The following is a 19,173-nucleotide window of genomic DNA, read 5'->3' on the forward strand; positions in this document are numbered from 1 at the left end:
GCCGTTAAGTTCTTGTTATAGGCTCGTTACGAATGAGTAGACTCAAGACGATGTTCTCATCACGTCTATTCCGGAAACAATCATTCATTTTTCCCGCGGACGGAGCAGTTTGTTTGTATGTAGGTTTATTTGTGCCAGCGTATCTACTAACGCTGCTGTGAAAGCTGCGATAGCCTAGTGGTTAGGACGTCCGCCTTCTAATCGGAGGTCGGGCGGTTCGATCCCGGGCACGCACCTCTAACTTTTCGGAGTTATGTGCGTTTTGAGTAATTAAATGTCACTTGCTTTAACGGTGAAGGAAAACATCGTGAGGAAACTGGCATACCTGAGAGTTAATAATAATAATAATATATTTATTTAAGAAAAAATTATAATGTTCTCCATAATGTTCTCCAAGGTGTGTGAAGTCTACCAATCCGCACATGCCAACTTGGTAGACTATGGTCAAAAACCTTCTCTCTCAGAGGAGACCCGTGCTCTGTAGTGAGCCGGCGATTGGTTGATCATGATGATGATTTTGATCTACTAACTGTCTTATTGGTCTAGACCAGCGGCCTCCAAACTGCAGTACCAGTATTTTATGTGCTTGAAGCACAGTTGTCTTCGAACAGTGCTTGTTGCCAGGCCAGTGATGATATATGGATCCATCCAAGACTTGGTCGCTAACTATGGGCCTCATAAGAAACACAGACTCATTCAGCGGGCATGGAGAGAGTAATGCTTGGAGTTTATCTACGTGAACAAATCAAAAATCCGTAGAGTAACCAACAGTTCAGCGGGTTGCAGGCCGGCACCACGGAGGAGCAGCAGCGGGGATTTCAGCTTTGCTAGTGATGTCTAGCCCCCAAAAGATGAATGAGCATAAGGGACAAGGAGACATAAAATAATTTGTAGGGAGTCAGAAGACGCCCCGGGAAAACGCCAAGAGCAAGTACCGAACGGGTGCCCTCCCGCGATTCGGCCCATATAATCGAGAGGTTGGTGAGGCCATGGGAGGTGGAGGGTTGTCCCAACTCAGTGGGTTGCGAGGCTGAAGTGGCAATGGGCAAGGCACATAGTTCAAAAAACCGATATAGATGTTGGGGTCCCAAGGTGTTGAAATGGCGACCTCGCACTGGAAGACCCCCTCCTAGGTGGGCGGAGACATCAAGCGAGTCGCAGGGAGCCGCTTGATTCAGGTGGCACAAGACCGTAGCGTGTGGAAGTCCCTACAAGAGACCCATATCCAGCATTAGACGTCTTTCGATTGACGATTTTATAGGGAAATCACACAAAACAATACTTAGCTTAAGTAAGTAAGTCAAATGTTTCTAGACTCAATCTTGGTACTTTGGAATCAGTGTGGCCCCTTAGGTTAAAAAGCTTGGAGACTATCTATATTGTAGTGGCTAGTTTTTTCAACTGCAAATTATAAGGTCCCGTATTTCAACACTTTGACCATCATAAGCAAAATGATTGCACAAGGCAGAACTTGTTAACTTTGAATCCAAATTTTCACCTTTGACCTTTTATCGCTTGGCTCGTTTTGTTCGTTCGTTGGCCAGTGGGTATAAATAAAAGAATTGTGTAGGAAATATTTATTTTATTATCAATGTAAATTACAGTCCGTTGCTTGTACCCTTCATACGTTGCCGAAATAAAACAAACGTCGACTACCGATTACCGAATAATACATACATGAATACTATATTCCTCTAGGGTTGCCACTATGATGTATACCTAGTGCGCGCAAACAAGTAGTCCGATCTGAATACGAGGCGTATGACTGCGCTTTTTACATAAACAGCTGCTCGATTGCGGTAAAATGACAGCTACAATATCACGATCGCAATCGCCTCTCGATTAGTTGACGCTCGCTCACTATTGGCTACAATGCATTGTTGCAACACGAATCGCACAAATTAAGCCAATCACAACAATCGAGATTGTAATAATGATTGATGCAGGTTTTACGAAATCGACCAGCAGTATTTAATCCTGAAGGGCTTTTCGCCATGTTGTAACTTCGGATTGGACAACTTGTTTTGCGATCTCAAGCAGTGGCGTGCACATCAAGGGTACCAATGAGGAAGTTTCCTCTTTCGTGGCAACCTATGTGAAATATTCAAGTGAGTATTCAAGAGACATCTATGAAAATTTTATTGAAGCTTGTCCCTGAAACTTCCTCATTAGTTAGCTAAGTACCTATTTACCCATAGCTTATAATGGAGTAATAAAGTAAGCATTACAACAAAGGTAGGCAGCGCCTGTACGCCTCTATGAACTGCACGCCACTGAACGCACGGTATATTGTTAAAAACATACAAATTGATTAAGCAAGAAAAAAATTTGCTTTTAAAGCGTATCTTTTCGCGCATTTCAGAAGATTATTAAGAGGTATAAAATATTCTTCTTTTTTGTAACTCTATAAAATATCCTATCTTATGTATTTCCTATAAAAAGATGGCAAACCTAACATACATATAATATATTTGTTATCATTTGACACTAGTGTGTATAGAATACTTATATATTAATAGATTGCATTTAAATGCAAAATTTATTGTTAACTTATGTAGCTGAATGGATTCGAAAGTGTTAAAAAGACAAATATATTTCTTGGAATAAAACAAAAATATACATATTTATTACCGGAATAACAATAGGTACGAAGACGAAGTCGCGGGCTTTAATTATGTAGTCAATAATCAAAAATTCTATAAATATTTATTATTATAACATATAATTATATTATATAAATACTGAACACAAATGTATAGCAGCTACTTCATTCATTATATTATTATTATTTAATCAAAAATTAATTACTATATGTTCCACACATTCTTAACTAATTAAGCATCGCACACATTGCGGCGAATTGCGTCGGAACGCAAAAAGTATTTTGCACATGATTGTTAGATTTAAACAGAATTAATTTAAATAAACTAATGACCTCTTACAGGTCACTGTTTTACGTAATACTAAACAACTTTTATTTACGACTTCATAAATCTTTCAATTTTTCCGGCTCACTACTGAGCACGGGTTTCCTCTCAGAAGGAGAAGGGTTTAGCATTTTATCATTACAAAATTTTGAAGAAGAGCTTTAAATTTGCTGTTAAAATCAATCAATTTTCAGAGAAAGCTCAACAACTGCGTCAAACCAATACACTGCTCGTGAAGTAACTGTCGTATCAAAATAATCTTAAATATGCTAACAATTCATATTTCCATTCATAAAGTTTCGGGCAGATGTCGTTTTGTCTAATTTTTCATATAAAATTATTTAAATTAGATGCTATAAATAGCTCGACTACACTCAAAAATGTAGAGTTATTTTTAGCATAACACAATTCAGACAGACTTCATACAACAAAAAGAAAACTGTCATTTTGTAAAAAGTTGTTAATGTATGTTGTGTAATTAGTTACCTGTGAGGTTATCAGTACCTGCCTGTTAAATTAACCCTGTATAGAAACTATCAAAGAAAGATAAATATTTGTTTAGTGATTTTTTTATTGTTTCATAGTGACCCATGAATTCACATGAGTTGATGAGATACAGATTATTTATTGTGAAGTGAACTCCGATGCATTTCGATGTGATTCGCTGCGATGTGCGCTCACCCTAATTATAACATAACATAAAATGCACGAGGAATAATACAAATGAAAAATAAAAACAAAAGAAAATATCTTACAACCACGAGAATATTCATTTATTACAATAAATTATACGATAATAATAATTCATAAGTCTGCCTTATAAAATAAAAAACAACTGAATAAAGGAACGAACGCTTTGTTCGAAGCTATAAAGTACGAAGAGTGACTTCTCGAAGTTTCTTTGGTGAATAATAAAGAGGAAGTCTGCGTGTATTCATTGTTTTAAAATTAATTATTATTACTATTTATTGAATTAATCTTAAAAAAAATCGTACTATCGTTAATGTCGTCGAGTTTACAACGACATTAAATCTAAAAAGCTTAGTACACATTGACCTAACGTACTCGGCCCAAGCATTTGGTGAACATGGCGTATATTTGCCACTTACGGCCAGCGATGGTCAGCCACTGAAAGCATCCTTTAAAACATGACTGGGAGTACATATTATATTTGCAGGCGGTATTTTATACTTTTAAGTTTTACATTATTTGAAAGAGTAGTTTTGTAGCAATTTTTATTTGGTAAGCTGCATAAAGTAACAGCGACACTTTCTGTCAATTTGTATGTATGTTGGCACAAACGTGGCAAACTACATCTAAATTCTAAGACCATTAGGGGTGTTACGGATATTCACATCGGCATCCGCAAATGCGGAACATTCGCATTAATTCAGACATCCGAATCAGCATCAAATAATGCGGAGCGGATTCATATTTTCAACAAGTAACGACCTGCAAAGAAAGTGGGTGGGGCCAGAGTGGCGCGTGCCTCGCGCGTGTTCGTTCGCTAACTGACCAATCAAAAAATGTACAATGGACGAATGCATTGGGCCAATGTGTACTGTGGCCATGAAATTATTCGCTAAAGCGATCACACACACTCTTTGAAAATATTCGCTAACAGAGAACTAATAGATTTATAAGTAAGATTTGTTGCTCTAGGCACAGGACCGTGCCATGACCGTATGCGTACGTGTCCGATATTTAAGCTTTTGATGGCGTGAAATGTATCGATTGTATCGTTTTAGTTCGATTTAAGCTTACATAGAATATCGATTAAAATTGAAAAGCAAATCGATGTTTTTGATTCGATTCGAAATCGATTTTCTATTTTAAGGTGAATAATTTTTTTTTTCCTTGTCATTATCTGCAATCAGTCGGGGGACTAAGGTGAATAAATTGTGTGATGAAAAATATGTTTAGAAAGTGATACGAAAACCCCATTTTGTCTGAAAGCCTATAGTATCCGGTCATGGCACGGTCCTATACATATTGACATTGTATCGGTTCGAAACTTAGAACAGACTCGTATAGAGTAATACAAAGTAAAAGAGAAGATTTGTCTATCCGTCACCACGCATCCGCCCTCTCGCTCTAGCAGCTAAACGTAAACATACAATGCGTATGTCCCTCTCGCTTACTCCTTGCGCGGCTTCCGTTTCCGCTGGCCGTCGCCCGCACCTTCTGTGTCCACGAGCGGAGTCGTCTGCGAACATAAAATTATACTAATGTATGGGATTTCATATACGATTATCAGACTACCTATGGATAGATGATTCTTCAAGATTTAGGTGTATAATCCATACTAATATAAATGCAAGTGTGTCTGTCAGCTAGCTTTTCACGGCCTACCCGTTCAAACGCTTTTGATGAAATTTGGTACAGAATTAGCTTACATCCCAGGGAAGCACATAGGCTACTTCTTATCCCGGAAAATCAAGGAGTTCCCACGGGATTCTTATAGGTCCATCCGTGTAACCGATTTATATGAAATTTGGTACAGAGAAAGTTTGCTTACATCCCAGGGAAGGACATAGGCTGCTTCTTATCCCGGAAAATCAAAGAATTCCCACGGGATTTTAAAAATCTAAGTCCACGCAGACTAAGTCGCGTGCATCATCTAGTTTTTATAAAAACCCGTCAAGTGCGAGTCGGACTCGCGACGGAAGTACCATCGTACAAGATGTTTAAACTTGCATGTACAGCATTGCAAGTTAATAGTAACAGCGCCATCTATATGTGGGTTAGTAAAGTAATTTTTTCCTAAACACATTTTTTGTGATGTAACCACAAATTCACCATTATGCCCCTCCAACCCAGCATTACTGAGCTTCTCTTGTTCATCTATCTAGTTGTCTCCCTCTTTCTTCTTGCCGTCTCTCTCCTCCTCGGCCTCTGATTGGTGCGTCTGTCTGCTAATGCAATATACTCACGTCAGTGCTGTCGATCCCATGCGCGGGCCCCTCCAAGTCCGCCTTGCTGGGCTTCTCTTGTTCATCAACATCGTCGTCTCCCTCTTTCATCTCGCCATCTCTCTCCCTCTCCTGCTCCTCGGCCTCTGATTGGTGCGTCTATCTGCTAGTGCAATATACTCACGTCAGCGCTATCGATCCCTTGCGCGGGTCCCTCCAAGTCCGCCTTGCTGGGCTTCTCTTGTTCATCAACATCGTCGTCTCCCTCTTTCATCTCGCCATCTCTCTCCCTCTCCTGCTCCTCGGCCTCTGATTGGTGCGTCTATCTGCTAGTGCAATATACTCACGTCAGCGCTATCGATCCCTTGCGCGGGTCCCTCCAAGTCCGCCTTGCTGGGCTTCTCTTGTTCATCAACATCGTCGTCTCCCTCTTTCATCTCGCCATCTCTCTCCCTCTCCTGCTCCTCGGCCTCTGATTGGTGCGTCTATCTGCTAGTGCAATATACTCACGTCAGCGCTATCGATCCCTTGCGCGTGTCCCTCCAAGTCCGCCTTGCTGGGCTTCTCTTGTTCATCAACATCGTCGTCTCCCTCTTTCATCTCGCCGTCTCTCTCCCTCTGCTGCTCCTCGGCCTCTGATTGGTGCGTCTGTCTGCTAATGCAATGTACTCACGTCAGTGCTGTCGATCCCTTGCGCGGGTCCCTCCAATCCAGCATTACTGAGCTTCTCTTGTTCATCTATCTAGTTGTCTCCCTCTTTCATCTCGCCGTCTCTCTCCCTCTGCTGCTCCTCGGCCTCTGATTGGTGCGTCTGTCTGCTAATGCAATATACTCACGTCAGTGCTGTCGATCCCTTGCGCGGGTCCCTCCAAGTCCGCCTTGCTGGGCTTCTCTTGTTCATCAACATCGTCGTCTCCCTCTCTCTTCTCACTATCGCTCTTCCTCTCTTGCTCCTCGGCTTCTGATTGGTGTGGATCGTCCTCCACTAACGCATCTGTCTTTTTGACGTCCGCATCAATATCCTGAATGACACACATAGTAAAAGTTTATTTAAACAGTGGTACTGATTCTGATCACTACTATTTTTGGAGTATTCGTATCCCCTTCCTACCAATCTATACAGCATTCCAATAGGATTGATGCAAAAAGATAACAAATATGGCGGTACTGATCACGTGACTTTATTTTGACATGACCTGTAGTGATGCGCTATTGCTGAACTATATTGGGAATGGCCGATTTAACGAATTAACTCTAATGTAAAGAATTATTTTATTTTACGTAGGTGCAAAGCCTATATAGTGCGTAAATATTATTACGTAAACGCAACATAAAATAACATTATAATATATCTATTGATGTGTTGGTAAACAACGCTATATTAAAATAATTCGATTTAAATAACTCGATCAGTTTTAGATTCTGAACGAATTATCGATATGGTACGGTCTCTCACATTAATTCATTTTTAGTCTGTTCTGCGGTTGCAATGTCTTCTCTGCACAACACTAAAGAAACAAAAGAATGCGAAGCGTCAAAACTAGCATTTTATTATTCTCTGTGGTTCTTAATTTTTGTTTTCATCTAGTTTTATTAAAAACTAGCTTATGCTCGCGACTTGTCCGCGAGGACCATACAAATTTCAAACCCCTATTTCACCCCCTTAGAGGAGTTGAATTTAAAAAAATCCTTTCTTAGCGGATGCCTACGTCATAACAGCTATCTACATGCCAAATTTCAGCCCGATCCGTCCAGTAGTTTGAGCTGTACGGCGATTGTCCTGCATCAATCATGATTACAATCTCAATTGTTCTGATTGGCTGAATTTGTGCGATTCTTGTTGCAACAATGCATTGTGGCCAATAGTGAGCGAGCATTAACCAATCAGAGATGATTGCGATCGTGACATTGTAGCTGTCAAACAACCGCGGTAGAGCCACTGTGCGTTGATAGATCAGTCAGTCAGTCACCTTTTCCTTTTATATATTTAGATTTTGCTTAAATCTATATATATAAAAGGAAAAGGTGATTGACTGACTGACTGACTGATCTATCAACGCACAGCTTAAACTACTGGACGGATCGGGCTGAAATTTGGCATGCAGATAGCTATTATGACGTAGGCATCCGCTAAGAAAGGATTTTTGAAAATTCAACTCCTAAGGGGGTGAAATAGGGATTTGAAATTTTGTAGTCCACGCGGACGAAGTCGCGAGCATAAGCTAGTCATGGATAAATTGAATGAATTTTACGTTAAAATTATTATAAGTGTATCCTAATTCGTAATAATGAGTGTACTCACGGTCCTGGGTCCGCAGCACATGTAGGCCACGAGGCCGACGAGTATGAAGGAGCCGATGATGACGACGGCGTACACCCACGGGTTCTCGCCGGCGAACTTCAGCGCGCGCTCCACGAACGACTCCTGGGACAGGACCACAGCGCTAGCGACTACTTAGCAACACGACTACTACGTACTACTTCACTATTTTATTTTATTTTATTGGTTTGCCAACAGATAGTACACATATTATAAAATAACAATTACAATTCACAGAGAAAAAATTTAGAGTGTACACCCAATTACTGGCAAACCGGCATGCATTTTAAAAGTTTGCAAGTGCGGGATTACCAGTTAACTTAAAGCTAAAAATACAAATATGAAAAAATAAAAAATAAAAACACTGCAATTTACAATAGTACTAAATATTAAATACTAAATATTACGTAAAACAAGAAAAATAAAAAAATTACGAAGAAGCATACGAGTTTATAATGCTGCATCAATATACTGATGCAGCATTTTTTTGTACTGCTGCAAGGAGAGCTATTAGCTTACTTAATTTTTTTTTTAATAAGAATATTAGCCATGTTAAATGACTAATATTCCCCTTTCCTCTCAAACTAAGCATCAGGCTTGTGCTAGGAGTAGGTACGACAATAGTGCAACTGCAATTTCGGTTTTCAGTCCACTCCTTTACCAGTTGAGCTATTAAAAAAAAAGTGAGTCTCTGAGCTAGTATCATATAATTAATAGCCGGAATCATAACCCTCAGCAATGGTACGAGTTACACAGGTGATCTAGCAACACACATCTAGCTCGCACGGTATAGAGCACCTCTTTGGCCCTCCGCAACAGATACGTGACGTAGACGGCGACGGGTACGGCGCAGTAGAGCGCGTACAGCGCCCACCAGCCCGGCCGGTAGCCCGTGGCGGCCAGCACGCGACCCCACCACGTTTGCTGATCATTGTATTGAAGAATTTAACACCACTCAAGAAATTAACACCAATGTAAACGGTACACCCTCATTGATACAGAGTTTTATATAATGTTATCACACTAGTGCTGCAAGGGGTCACTTACCGCATCGCTGTTGATCTTGGCGCGCTTGAGCGCGTAGGTTTGCGCGGCCCACTGCTCGGCCACGGCCACGTCGTCGGTGACGATCAGGTTGTCGAACAGCAGCTGCGGCGACATCGACCACAGCTCGAAGCCTACCGCGTGCTGGAAGAACAAGGAAGCCATTTTACAACTTTTGTCGCACTTGGCTCATCATACAACGACAAAAAAATTAGTGGGCGTTAACCATTTTGAGCCACCACGTTAACCATTTTGAGGCACCAACCAATCACAAACGAAACTGTGTATTCTGTACACTCTGTACTCCTCTATTAGAGAACGAACCAGTGGTAGATGCATCCGACTATTCGAAAGTACTTGTAAAAGTTTATTCGAATAAAAAAGATTTTTATTTATTACTAGCTTATGCTCGCGACTTCGTCCGCGTGGACTACACAAATTTCAAAACCCTATTTCACCCCCTTAGGGGTTGAATTTTCAAAAATCTTTTCTTAGCTGACGCCTACGTCATAATAGCTATCTGCATACCAAATTTCAGCCCGATCCGTCCAGTAGTTTGAGCTGTGCGTTGATAGATCAGTCAGTCAGTCAGTCAGTCAGTCACCTTTTCCTTTTATATATTTAGATTTATTTATTTAACCTATGTTACCAAAAAAAAAAAACCGGCCAAGTGCGAGTCAGGCTCGCGCAATGAGGGTTCAATACTACAGTCGTATTTTTTCGACATTTTGCAGGATAATTCAAAAACCATGATACATAAAAATAAATAAAAATCTGTTTTAGAATGCACAGGTGAAGACCTTTCATATGATACCCGACTTGATATAGTTATCTTACTTAGAAAATTGAAAATACTAATTATTAGTTCATGACCACAATTTAATTTTTTTGTGTGATATAACCACAAATTCACGGTTTTCAGATTTTTCCCCGAATGTCTGCTATGAGACCTACCTACCTGCCAAATTTCATGATTCTAGGTCCACGAAAAGTACCCTGTAGGTTTCTTGACAGACAGACAGACAACAAAGTGATACTATAAGGGTTCCGTTTTTCCTTTTGAGATGCAAAACCCTAAAACCCCGAAATTAAATTCGAAATCATAACCTATTTCGGTTCAGAGTAAAGATTAATGGTCCAAACACACGCTGCGCTGCGCGACGCAACGCGACACGGCAGCGCATTACTACATAAAAACTCGTATAAACTACATTTGCCGCACCGCGTCGCGTCACGCAGCGCAGCGTATGTGGGTTTCGACTTTAAAGATGCATCAGAAGAGGTGGAGGTATACTCACGATGGGCGTCATGCGGAAGGGGTGCTCGTCGTTGAAGAAGTGCGGGTTGGGGATGCGGCGCGGCGACCACTTACCCTTGTAGTTGGGGTTGGGGATCAGCGGCGCGCGCCACACGCCCTGCCACAACAAAATAAGTTAATACTAAAAATGTAAAAAAAAACCGATTTCAAAAAACACTACAAAGTTAAAAAATAACTTTTGTTTCTACACGTGTATGTTTTTTGAATTTTGTTACACGTTATGTTTCTAGTTTATTTTATTATGCTCGCCCGACTTCATACTAGTCGTTGCTTGGTACCTACAATATTGATTCACTATGAACACTTCCTGAAACTTGATAAGGCGGGTAGTTATCCTCCAGCATCAGTATTAAGGAGTTGGATCCAGAAATTTAAATGAAACCACCACGGAAATTTCAGTTGATTAAAAAAAACATATCGGTCCAGAAACCTCGAAAAAATCAGTCCGAGACATCGTCATTAACTATGGAACTTCCCATTCCCAGTCCATTTCCTCATCCCAGTCCTCTGGCTCCTCGCCTCAGGTGTAGAGTAGAGACGTACCTTATAGTTGGGGTTGGGGATAGTGGGCGGCTTCCACTCCCCGCAGCCGGGCGCGGCGCTGCACGCAGGGTTGTCCACCAGGGGTGCTTTCCATTCCCCGTCCATTTCCTCATCCCAGTCCTCTGGCTCCTCGCCTCAGGTGTAGAGTAGAGACGTACCTTATAGTTGGGGTTGGGGATAGTGGGCGGCTTCCACTCCCCGCAGCCGGGCGCGGCGCTGCACGCAGGGTTGTCCACCAGGGGTGCTTCCCATTCCCCGTCCATTTCCTCATCCCAGTCCTCCGGTTTCTTCGCCTCTGGGTCTAAACAGAACAAAAAGAGGATCGGTACAAGGAAAAGACCAATGGCGAACTTCCATACATCATTATGCCTGAGAAAAATTGTTGAAAATATTGTGGAGGACTGTTAGGCATGCACAATGCAACAGGTGCATCACAATGTTTCCCTTCAGCGTTAAAGCAAGTGATATTTAATTGCTTAAAACGCACTTAGCTACGAGAAGTTAGAAATGGGTGCTTGGGATCAAAGCCCTGACACATTGAATAAGAAACTAGTCCAAAGGGCCAAGATCTATCTAGGAACACCTGATAGATCATAGTTACCTGGTATCATGTCAGGTTCATCGTCGAGCCAGCCGTCGGGTTTGACCGCGTTGGGGTCCACGATGGTCGCGGGCGCGTCCTCGTCCCAGTCCTCAGGTTTTGTTGCTGTGGGATCCACGATCTGTAACACAAATAGCTTATCATGGGTTTAATGCCTTCGAGCAAGGAGCTAATCTCTAAACTAAACGAAATTAACAGGACAGGGATAGATTTAGACGTTGTTAGCTTCTTTGTTGTCCACTAAAGATAGCAAAACGTTGTATACAGGGTGTAACCAGAACGCTGGCATATGCATATGGTAGGTAGCACACTTACCTTTTCCCTCTCATCCCAGTCGTTGGGTTTCTGGTCATTAGGGTCGTCGATTTCCTCCGGTGGGTTGACGGATGGGGTGAAGTCTTCGAGCAGGGAGCCCGCGTTGGCCTCTTTGTTGTCCACTAGTATGGTGAATGTGTTGTCGGGGCGGACGATCAGTGTGTACAAATGCGGCTCTTTGTCTTTGTAGATATCGTCGAGGCGCTGACTGGAAATAATAATATGAATTATTTTAGGTTGGTGCGGTGATAGCCTAGTGGTTAAGACGTCGGCCTCTTATTCGGGAGGTCACGGGTTCGATGCCGGGTTTGCACCTCTAACTTTTCGGAGTTATTACGCATTTAAATATTACTTTATTTAATGATGAAGGAACACATCGTGAGTGAACCTACATGTCCGAGAGTTCTGGATAAAGTTTTGAAAGGTGTGCGAAGTCCGCCAATCCGCACTGGGTCAGTGTGGTCATGAGAAGAGACCTTGCTTAGTAATGAGCTGGCAATGTGTTGATCCTGATATAGTTTCGCCTAGCTAGAGTAAGGGTATAAAACAATCTACTTTTGCCCACTTGTAATAACTATAGTATGAAAGTTACCTAACGATAGCAAAAAATAAATAAATTATGGTACCATCAAGCTGGTGTGAATGATAAAGATGAGAGGAAGTCACAATATAGGATATATTGCAACTGCACAAGGAGTTTGGGTGGTGACTGGTGGTAGGTTTCTTAGTGTATTTTACTTTGCTGGTATTATTATTATAGGAAATTCCTATGTCAGAAGATGAAATGTAGCTTGTTGTCATTCCCGCACTTATCTCTAAAATGACGGTAAAGGAGTTTGGTCGTGGAACTGACGCAGATCAAAAGTGTATTTATTACTCACGTGGGTTTCTTGGCGTGTTTCTCTTCGATGGTGCCGTTCTTGGGGTTCCTGTGTCGGAAGATGAAGTGCAGCTTGTTGTCGTTCCCGCACTTGTCAGGCCCGAACATGATAGTGTAAGGCGTTTGGTCGTGGAACTGACGCAGATCAAAAGTGTATTTATTACTCACGTGGGTTTCTTGGCGTGTTTCTCTTCGATGGTGCCGTTCTTGGGGTTCCTGTGTCGGAATATGAAGTGCAGCTTGTTGTCGTTCCCGCACTTGTCAGGCCCGAACATGATAGTGTAAGGCGTTTGGTCGTGGAACTGACGCAGGTCGGCCTTCGTGTTGACGCCTTTGGACAGAAGTTTGATGTACGCGCCGCCGCAGTTTTGACCCTCCTACGGACAGACGATCAGGTTTATGATTGAGGACAAACAATATGTATCATCATCAATATGATCAACTCCACGGATCAGGATGAATTTGTGTGATGTAACCACAACTCCACGGTTTTCGGAATTATTTCTTTTACTTGTGCTATAAGACCTACCTACCTGCCAAAGGAGATAGCCCGTGAACGGGCCCTCTTTTGTGGCGTCGTGTCAAAACTTAAATAAATTAAAAAAAAAATTGCAGAATAATTATTTGTCTACAAAATAAAATTAAACCCATGGTGACATAACAATAATATTTGGGGGCAAAGCTCCTAAGATAATGGACAATTTCCTTTCATGATTCTGGTCATGATGACAGACGGAAGAACAGACAGACAGATAGACAACGAAGTGATCCTATAAGGGTTCCTTTTTCCTTTTGAGGTACGGAACCCCAAAAATAATTTTAAAACAATTTAGCATTTTAAACATTTGTGGGTGGTGTAATGATTTTCATTATAGGCTAACAATTGCGTGAGTTTTAACCGTTTATTTTAAAACATAATAACTAGACAGGACAAAAATTATTCGTATGACCTGACCATTACCATTGTTATAAGAGAGATTCCTTACCCAAGTTAATTTGACTTATGACCTAACTAGCTTTACATAACATATAGTGTTATAGACTATACAGTACACTGACATGCAATAATAACTATTAATAAACATACACAAAGACCATAAAATGTTTCCGAAAGTAATATTGGACTCGAGCCAACAAGAGGTTCGTGTCTCGCACAATTTCTTTGTGATATTTTTGTAAATTGTTTACCTTTATAAAGGACTTGCGACTTGTATCTTTTAAGAAAAACTTTGCATCAGCAGGTGTACCTATTTAAGTTTTCGAAAACAAAATTCGATTTATCCAATCTCTTTATGTCTTCTAGATGCGACTATGTGCAATTTTGCGAAATAAAAATCTAGGAAACTTTTTTTGTATCAATGTACATTAAGTACCCCCAACAAGGGGGTACTTAATGCATATTGATACAAAAAATGTAATGTAAAAGTACCTTAAAATAGACAGATCACTAAGTGAAGCAGCAATGTCGATTAAAGATTACCTTGTAGAGAAGTTTAATTTTTATTTTAATTTTGACATTTATAATAACTATTTTTTTTTGTGACTTAGTATTGAATGTGACTTTATTTTATCAAAAAAAAGTACAATTTGGTATATCATATTCATAATTCATAACATATTGATAATAGGCAGAATTTGGCTGTACCTCTACTGTTTACCCATATTCGCAATAAAGAAATTTGAATTGAATTGAATTGAATGTAGAAAAAACCGATTTCAAATGAACTCGGTGGCTATCATAGTGTTGAACATTGAGCTAGCGAATCAGGCCACTGATTTGATAATGTGCGGGATGTGCGGACGACCGTCAAGAGTGCGAAAGTTTTTTTACAGACATTTTCTGAATACGAGGTGGGCTTTAATGCACGTACTGGACTAAGTATACGCGACAGGTTGAGATGGCATTCGGGATATGAGGCGCTATTCCGCACCGGGTTAGCGCGGGGCGCGGATACGTGCCGGGGACGTGCGAGTGTACAGGGCATCCCCACTCTGATTGCCATCTTGTCGCGTACTACAAAAAGTGTATTTAATATACTTTACACAAAATACCGAACGTATTACCCAAAGAAAGATCTCGAAAAATGATGCAATCATAACTGTCAGCAATAAAATATGGTTGTTGTACAATGTAACGCGCGGGTATTAAAACTAGTAAAGTCGGTGGTACTAATTGGTTTATCAGATTTGCATGGCGGGCTGAATAGTTTATGGTCGGTTATTATGTTTTGAAAACACATACTGGTATTGCATCATTTAGGTAATATTGAATGATGCAGTCGAGATCCAAAAGTTTATAACTTTTTGCTATAAAACTTTAATCAGTAGGTACTTACTTACTTATTATAAATGCGAAAGTGTGTTTGTTTGTTGGTTTGTCCTTCAAACACGTCGCAATGGTGCAACGGATTGACGTTATTTTTTGCATGGGCATAAATAAAGACCTAGAGAGTGACATAGGCTACTTTTTATCTCGGAAAATCAAAGAGTTCCCCCGGGATTTTTAAAAACCTAATTCCACACGGACGAAGTCGCGGGCATCAGCTAGTATCTATACTAATATTATAAAGTGCGCATCCCCGGTGCGCATGGTACGGGCTAGCTAGTGCCAATGGCATCCTGAGGGCATTTGCTGACAGGTTTGATTGTCAGTACCTGAACCATTGTCATATGGTGCACGTGCTGACTAATCAGGCCTGTCTCAGATATAGTATTAGTAGATTAGGTGAATCGTTATAAGATTACTAAGATTAGTTTTTTAAGGTGTGTGTTAATCCTAACAATTATGATCTTGATATGGTCGAAATAAATGATTTTTATTTTATTTATTTAAATATCACTTGCTTTAACGGTGAAGTAAACCATCGTGAGCAAACCTGCACGTCTGAGAGTTTTCCATAATGTTCTCAAAGGTGTGTGAAGTCTGCCAACCTGCACTCGGCCAGTGTGGTTGAATCTGGCCAAAAACCCTTCTCACTCTGATAACACCCATTCTCTGTAGTGAGCCGGCAATAGGGTAATCATGGTGAGATTAATTAAATAGCTATTTGACTCGCTCCAGCAGTGCACGGGGCTGCAATTGCTTGTACAGTATGGTATAATAATATTGTAAATTGATGACTTGAAAAGAGCAACCGCCGAGTTTCTTGCTGGTTCTTTTCGGTAAGAACGGCATTCCGAACCAGTGGTAAATTAAACTAGTTAACGATTCAACAGAACTTGTAATAAGTCTACTTGAATAAAAATAAATTCTATTCTTTTCTATTTGAACAACTGACCTGCATAGTGACTTCATACTGCACCACCAGTGGTTTTTCCTTGAACTCGAAGGGACGGTCCAGGAGGGAGGAGATGGCCGCATGCTTTGCCTCCGTAGTGAGGACTAAGCCAAGGTCATTCTTGAGGATGCGCCTTGCTGGTGATTGGATCTGGAATATACAACCATATAAGTCCCAGAAATTGCTATTGCGCTGGAACCATGTCTCATTAGTATGGATTCGAAAGTGTGTTTGTTTGTTGGTTTGTACTTCCATCACGTATCGTATTGACGTAATCAGATTGCAACAGTGTAACAGGTGTCCTTCAGGACAAACCAACAAACCAATAAACTAACAAACACCCTTTCGCATTTATAATAAGGGTACTGATTAATTATGATACCTCCCATTTGCCATCATATTTGGCAATGTTTTCGTCAACTCCTTGTTTCTTGGCCTCTGATTTGATCCACTTCTTCTTGAAGACTGCCTCATCATCAAAGTGTTCAGTTAGATAGACCTTCTTAGGATCTATTTGAGGACTCTGGTATTCTTCTTCTTCTTCAATTGTCTAGAACAAGAATGGTTAAATTTTGTACAAAGACTAAAACAAGAATGGTTCAAGGATATGTATTAGAGCCTGAATAGCTCAATGGTTAAAAGTATATTTGAAAAGAGCAACCGCCGAGTTTCTTGCTGGTTCTTCTCGGTAGAAAAGGCATTCCGGTGGCATCCGACGATTCGAAAGCACTTGTGAAAGTTTACTTAAATAAAAAAAGATTTATTATTATTATTATTTAAGGAGCGGACTGAAAACCGTAAGGTCGCCGGTTCAAATAACACCTGTTGCACTATTGTCGTACCTACTCCTAGCACAAGCTTTACGTTTAATTGGAGGGGAAAGAGGAATATTAGTCAGCAATTAAATAATAGCATAGCAATTGGCTAATATTGTTTTTTTAGGGTTCCATACCTCAAAAGGAAAAACGGAACCCATATAGGATCACTTTGTTGCCTATCTATCCGTGTCTGTCAAGAAACCTACAAGGTACTTCCCGTTGACCTAGAATCATGAAATTCGGTAGGTAGATCTTATAGCTGACATTTGGGGAAAAATCTGAAAACCGTGAATTTAGGGTTAGATCACACACAAAAAATTAAATTGTGGTCTCATACTAATAATTAGTATTTTCAATTTTCTAAGTAAGATAACTATATCAAGTGGGGTATCATTGAAAGGTCTTCACCTGTGCATTCTAAAACAGATTTTTATATTTATTTTTATGTATCATAGTTTTTGAATTATCCTGCAAAATGTCGAAAAATACGACTGTAGTACGGAACCCTCATTGCGCGAGCCTGACGCGCACTTGGCCGGTTTAAAAAAAAAAGAATAATGCCGAATTTTGTATCCACTAGATCTAACACCAGTAGGGCGATTGTCTAAAACCTGCATCAATCATTATTACAATCTCAATTGTTCTGATTGGCTGAATTTGTGCGATTCTTGTTGCAACAATGCATTGTGGCCAATAGTGAGCGAGCATTAACCAATCAGAGATGATTGCGATAGTGACATTGTAGCTGTCAAACAACCGCAGTAGGGCCACAGGTCTTATTGAGATTCTAATTCCATAATGAAACTGGAGATCTGCAGACTACTGAGGTGTAGATGGGAATCAATAGCACTTGCCTTCCTAACAACTGGCAGACTTTTGAATTGGTTTTTTTTTAATGTTAAATTAAATTGTAGGTCAACGGGAAGTACCTCATAGGTTTTTTGACAAACAGACAATGAAGTGATTCTATAAGGGTTGATTGATTCTTATTGTATTTGAGGTATGGAGCCCTAGAAATTGCTAATGTTTATATTGTTACAATTATTATTAAATATGTCAAGGTGCCAAATAATAAAAGTCAAAAACATTGTAAACTTGTTATCTGATTGTGAAAGATAGCTAATAAGATTCTTAATTCAACAAGATTCATCATCATCAACTGATAGACGTCCACTACTGGACAGTGGACACTCTTAATACTGGTCTCTTGTAGGGACTTCCACACACCAGTCTTGCGCCACCTGAATCCAGCGGCTCCCTGCAACTCGTCTGATGTCATCCGTTTATTTAGGGGGGGGGGGGGGGGGTGGTGTTTTGGTTACTCTAGTTCTAGTAGGTAGAAAAAAGAGGTAGAGATTTATCTATTTTAATGTGAAAGTCTGTCTGTTACTATTTCACAGCCTCAGCCTAAGTAACAATTAAACCACAAATAAAAAGTATTTTATTTCGGACAATCAAAGAGTTCTCATAGAGTTTATATGAACCCCACCTAATCTGCACAGGTGAAGACGTTGCCATCAGTTAAGTACCTATACAAAAATAGGTCACACTAAACTAACCTCAATAGTGATTCCATCGTCAGAATCTTCGGCCTTAGCACTAACGTACGTTGACACCAACAGCACTAAAGCTGCACTAACTAACACTCGCCGGTAAGCAGCCATCTGAAAAAAATTACACTTAAAAACTCCACGGAAGACGTATTCGATCGTAAACAAAAAAATATCGGAACCTCAAACCACGCTACGTACTTACACCCCTAATTTAATTAAAAAGCAAACCTAAATATACCTTGGTTCACGTGATACACCAAGAGTTACCGGATAACGGATATCCTCAATGAAAATAAATAAAACTAAAACCAATGAGAATCTTTTCGAGTTATACTGTCGGCATCACTCTCATTTCGTACCTTGTTTTCGGTTCGGGTTAGCACTAATTAACCATGAATTATATTTTACGGTCCAACCTTTACAAAACTTCTCTATTTCAAATATTCTTTACTTTATTTCAATGCACAAACGAGTCACAAAAAATTATTAAAAATCGAAAAACTCAAGAGAAGTTTAATTTCCTCCATGAATGAAATTGATAAATTGATGAATTCTCATCATAGATAACAAGAGTTTGACATCACAGACTAATAACTTAAAAGATATTTGACATTTTCTTATTTTGAAAGTTGATATTCACGGAATATTTAGTCTGTGAGTAAAT

The 19,173-nt window shown here is 40.2% G+C and overlaps 1 protein-coding gene across 1 annotated transcript; it reads right to left on the bottom strand.

Annotated features, from left to right (window-relative positions):
- Positions 1 to 2,078: 2,078 nt before the first annotated feature.
- LOC117982872 (calnexin-like) lies at positions 2,079 to 19,064 on the bottom strand. The gene is made up of 13 exons (XM_034969307.2): positions 18,869 to 19,064; positions 18,516 to 18,620; positions 16,521 to 16,688; positions 16,139 to 16,288; positions 13,029 to 13,237; positions 11,981 to 12,188; positions 11,666 to 11,786; positions 11,223 to 11,365; positions 10,502 to 10,618; positions 9,207 to 9,347; positions 8,142 to 8,264; positions 6,676 to 6,861; positions 2,079 to 5,133 (listed from the first exon to the last, which is right to left on the bottom strand). The coding sequence occupies exons 2-13, from the start codon at positions 18,618 to 18,620 to the stop codon at positions 5,065 to 5,067; spliced, it is 1,740 nt and encodes a 579-aa protein (XP_034825198.1). The 5' UTR covers positions 18,869 to 19,064; the 3' UTR covers positions 2,079 to 5,064.
- Between the last annotated feature and the right edge of the window lie 109 nt (positions 19,065 to 19,173).

This window comes from Maniola hyperantus, chromosome 6, assembly GCF_902806685.2.
Source record: "Maniola hyperantus chromosome 6, iAphHyp1.2, whole genome shotgun sequence".
NCBI lineage: Eukaryota > Metazoa > Arthropoda > Insecta > Lepidoptera > Nymphalidae > Maniola > Maniola hyperantus.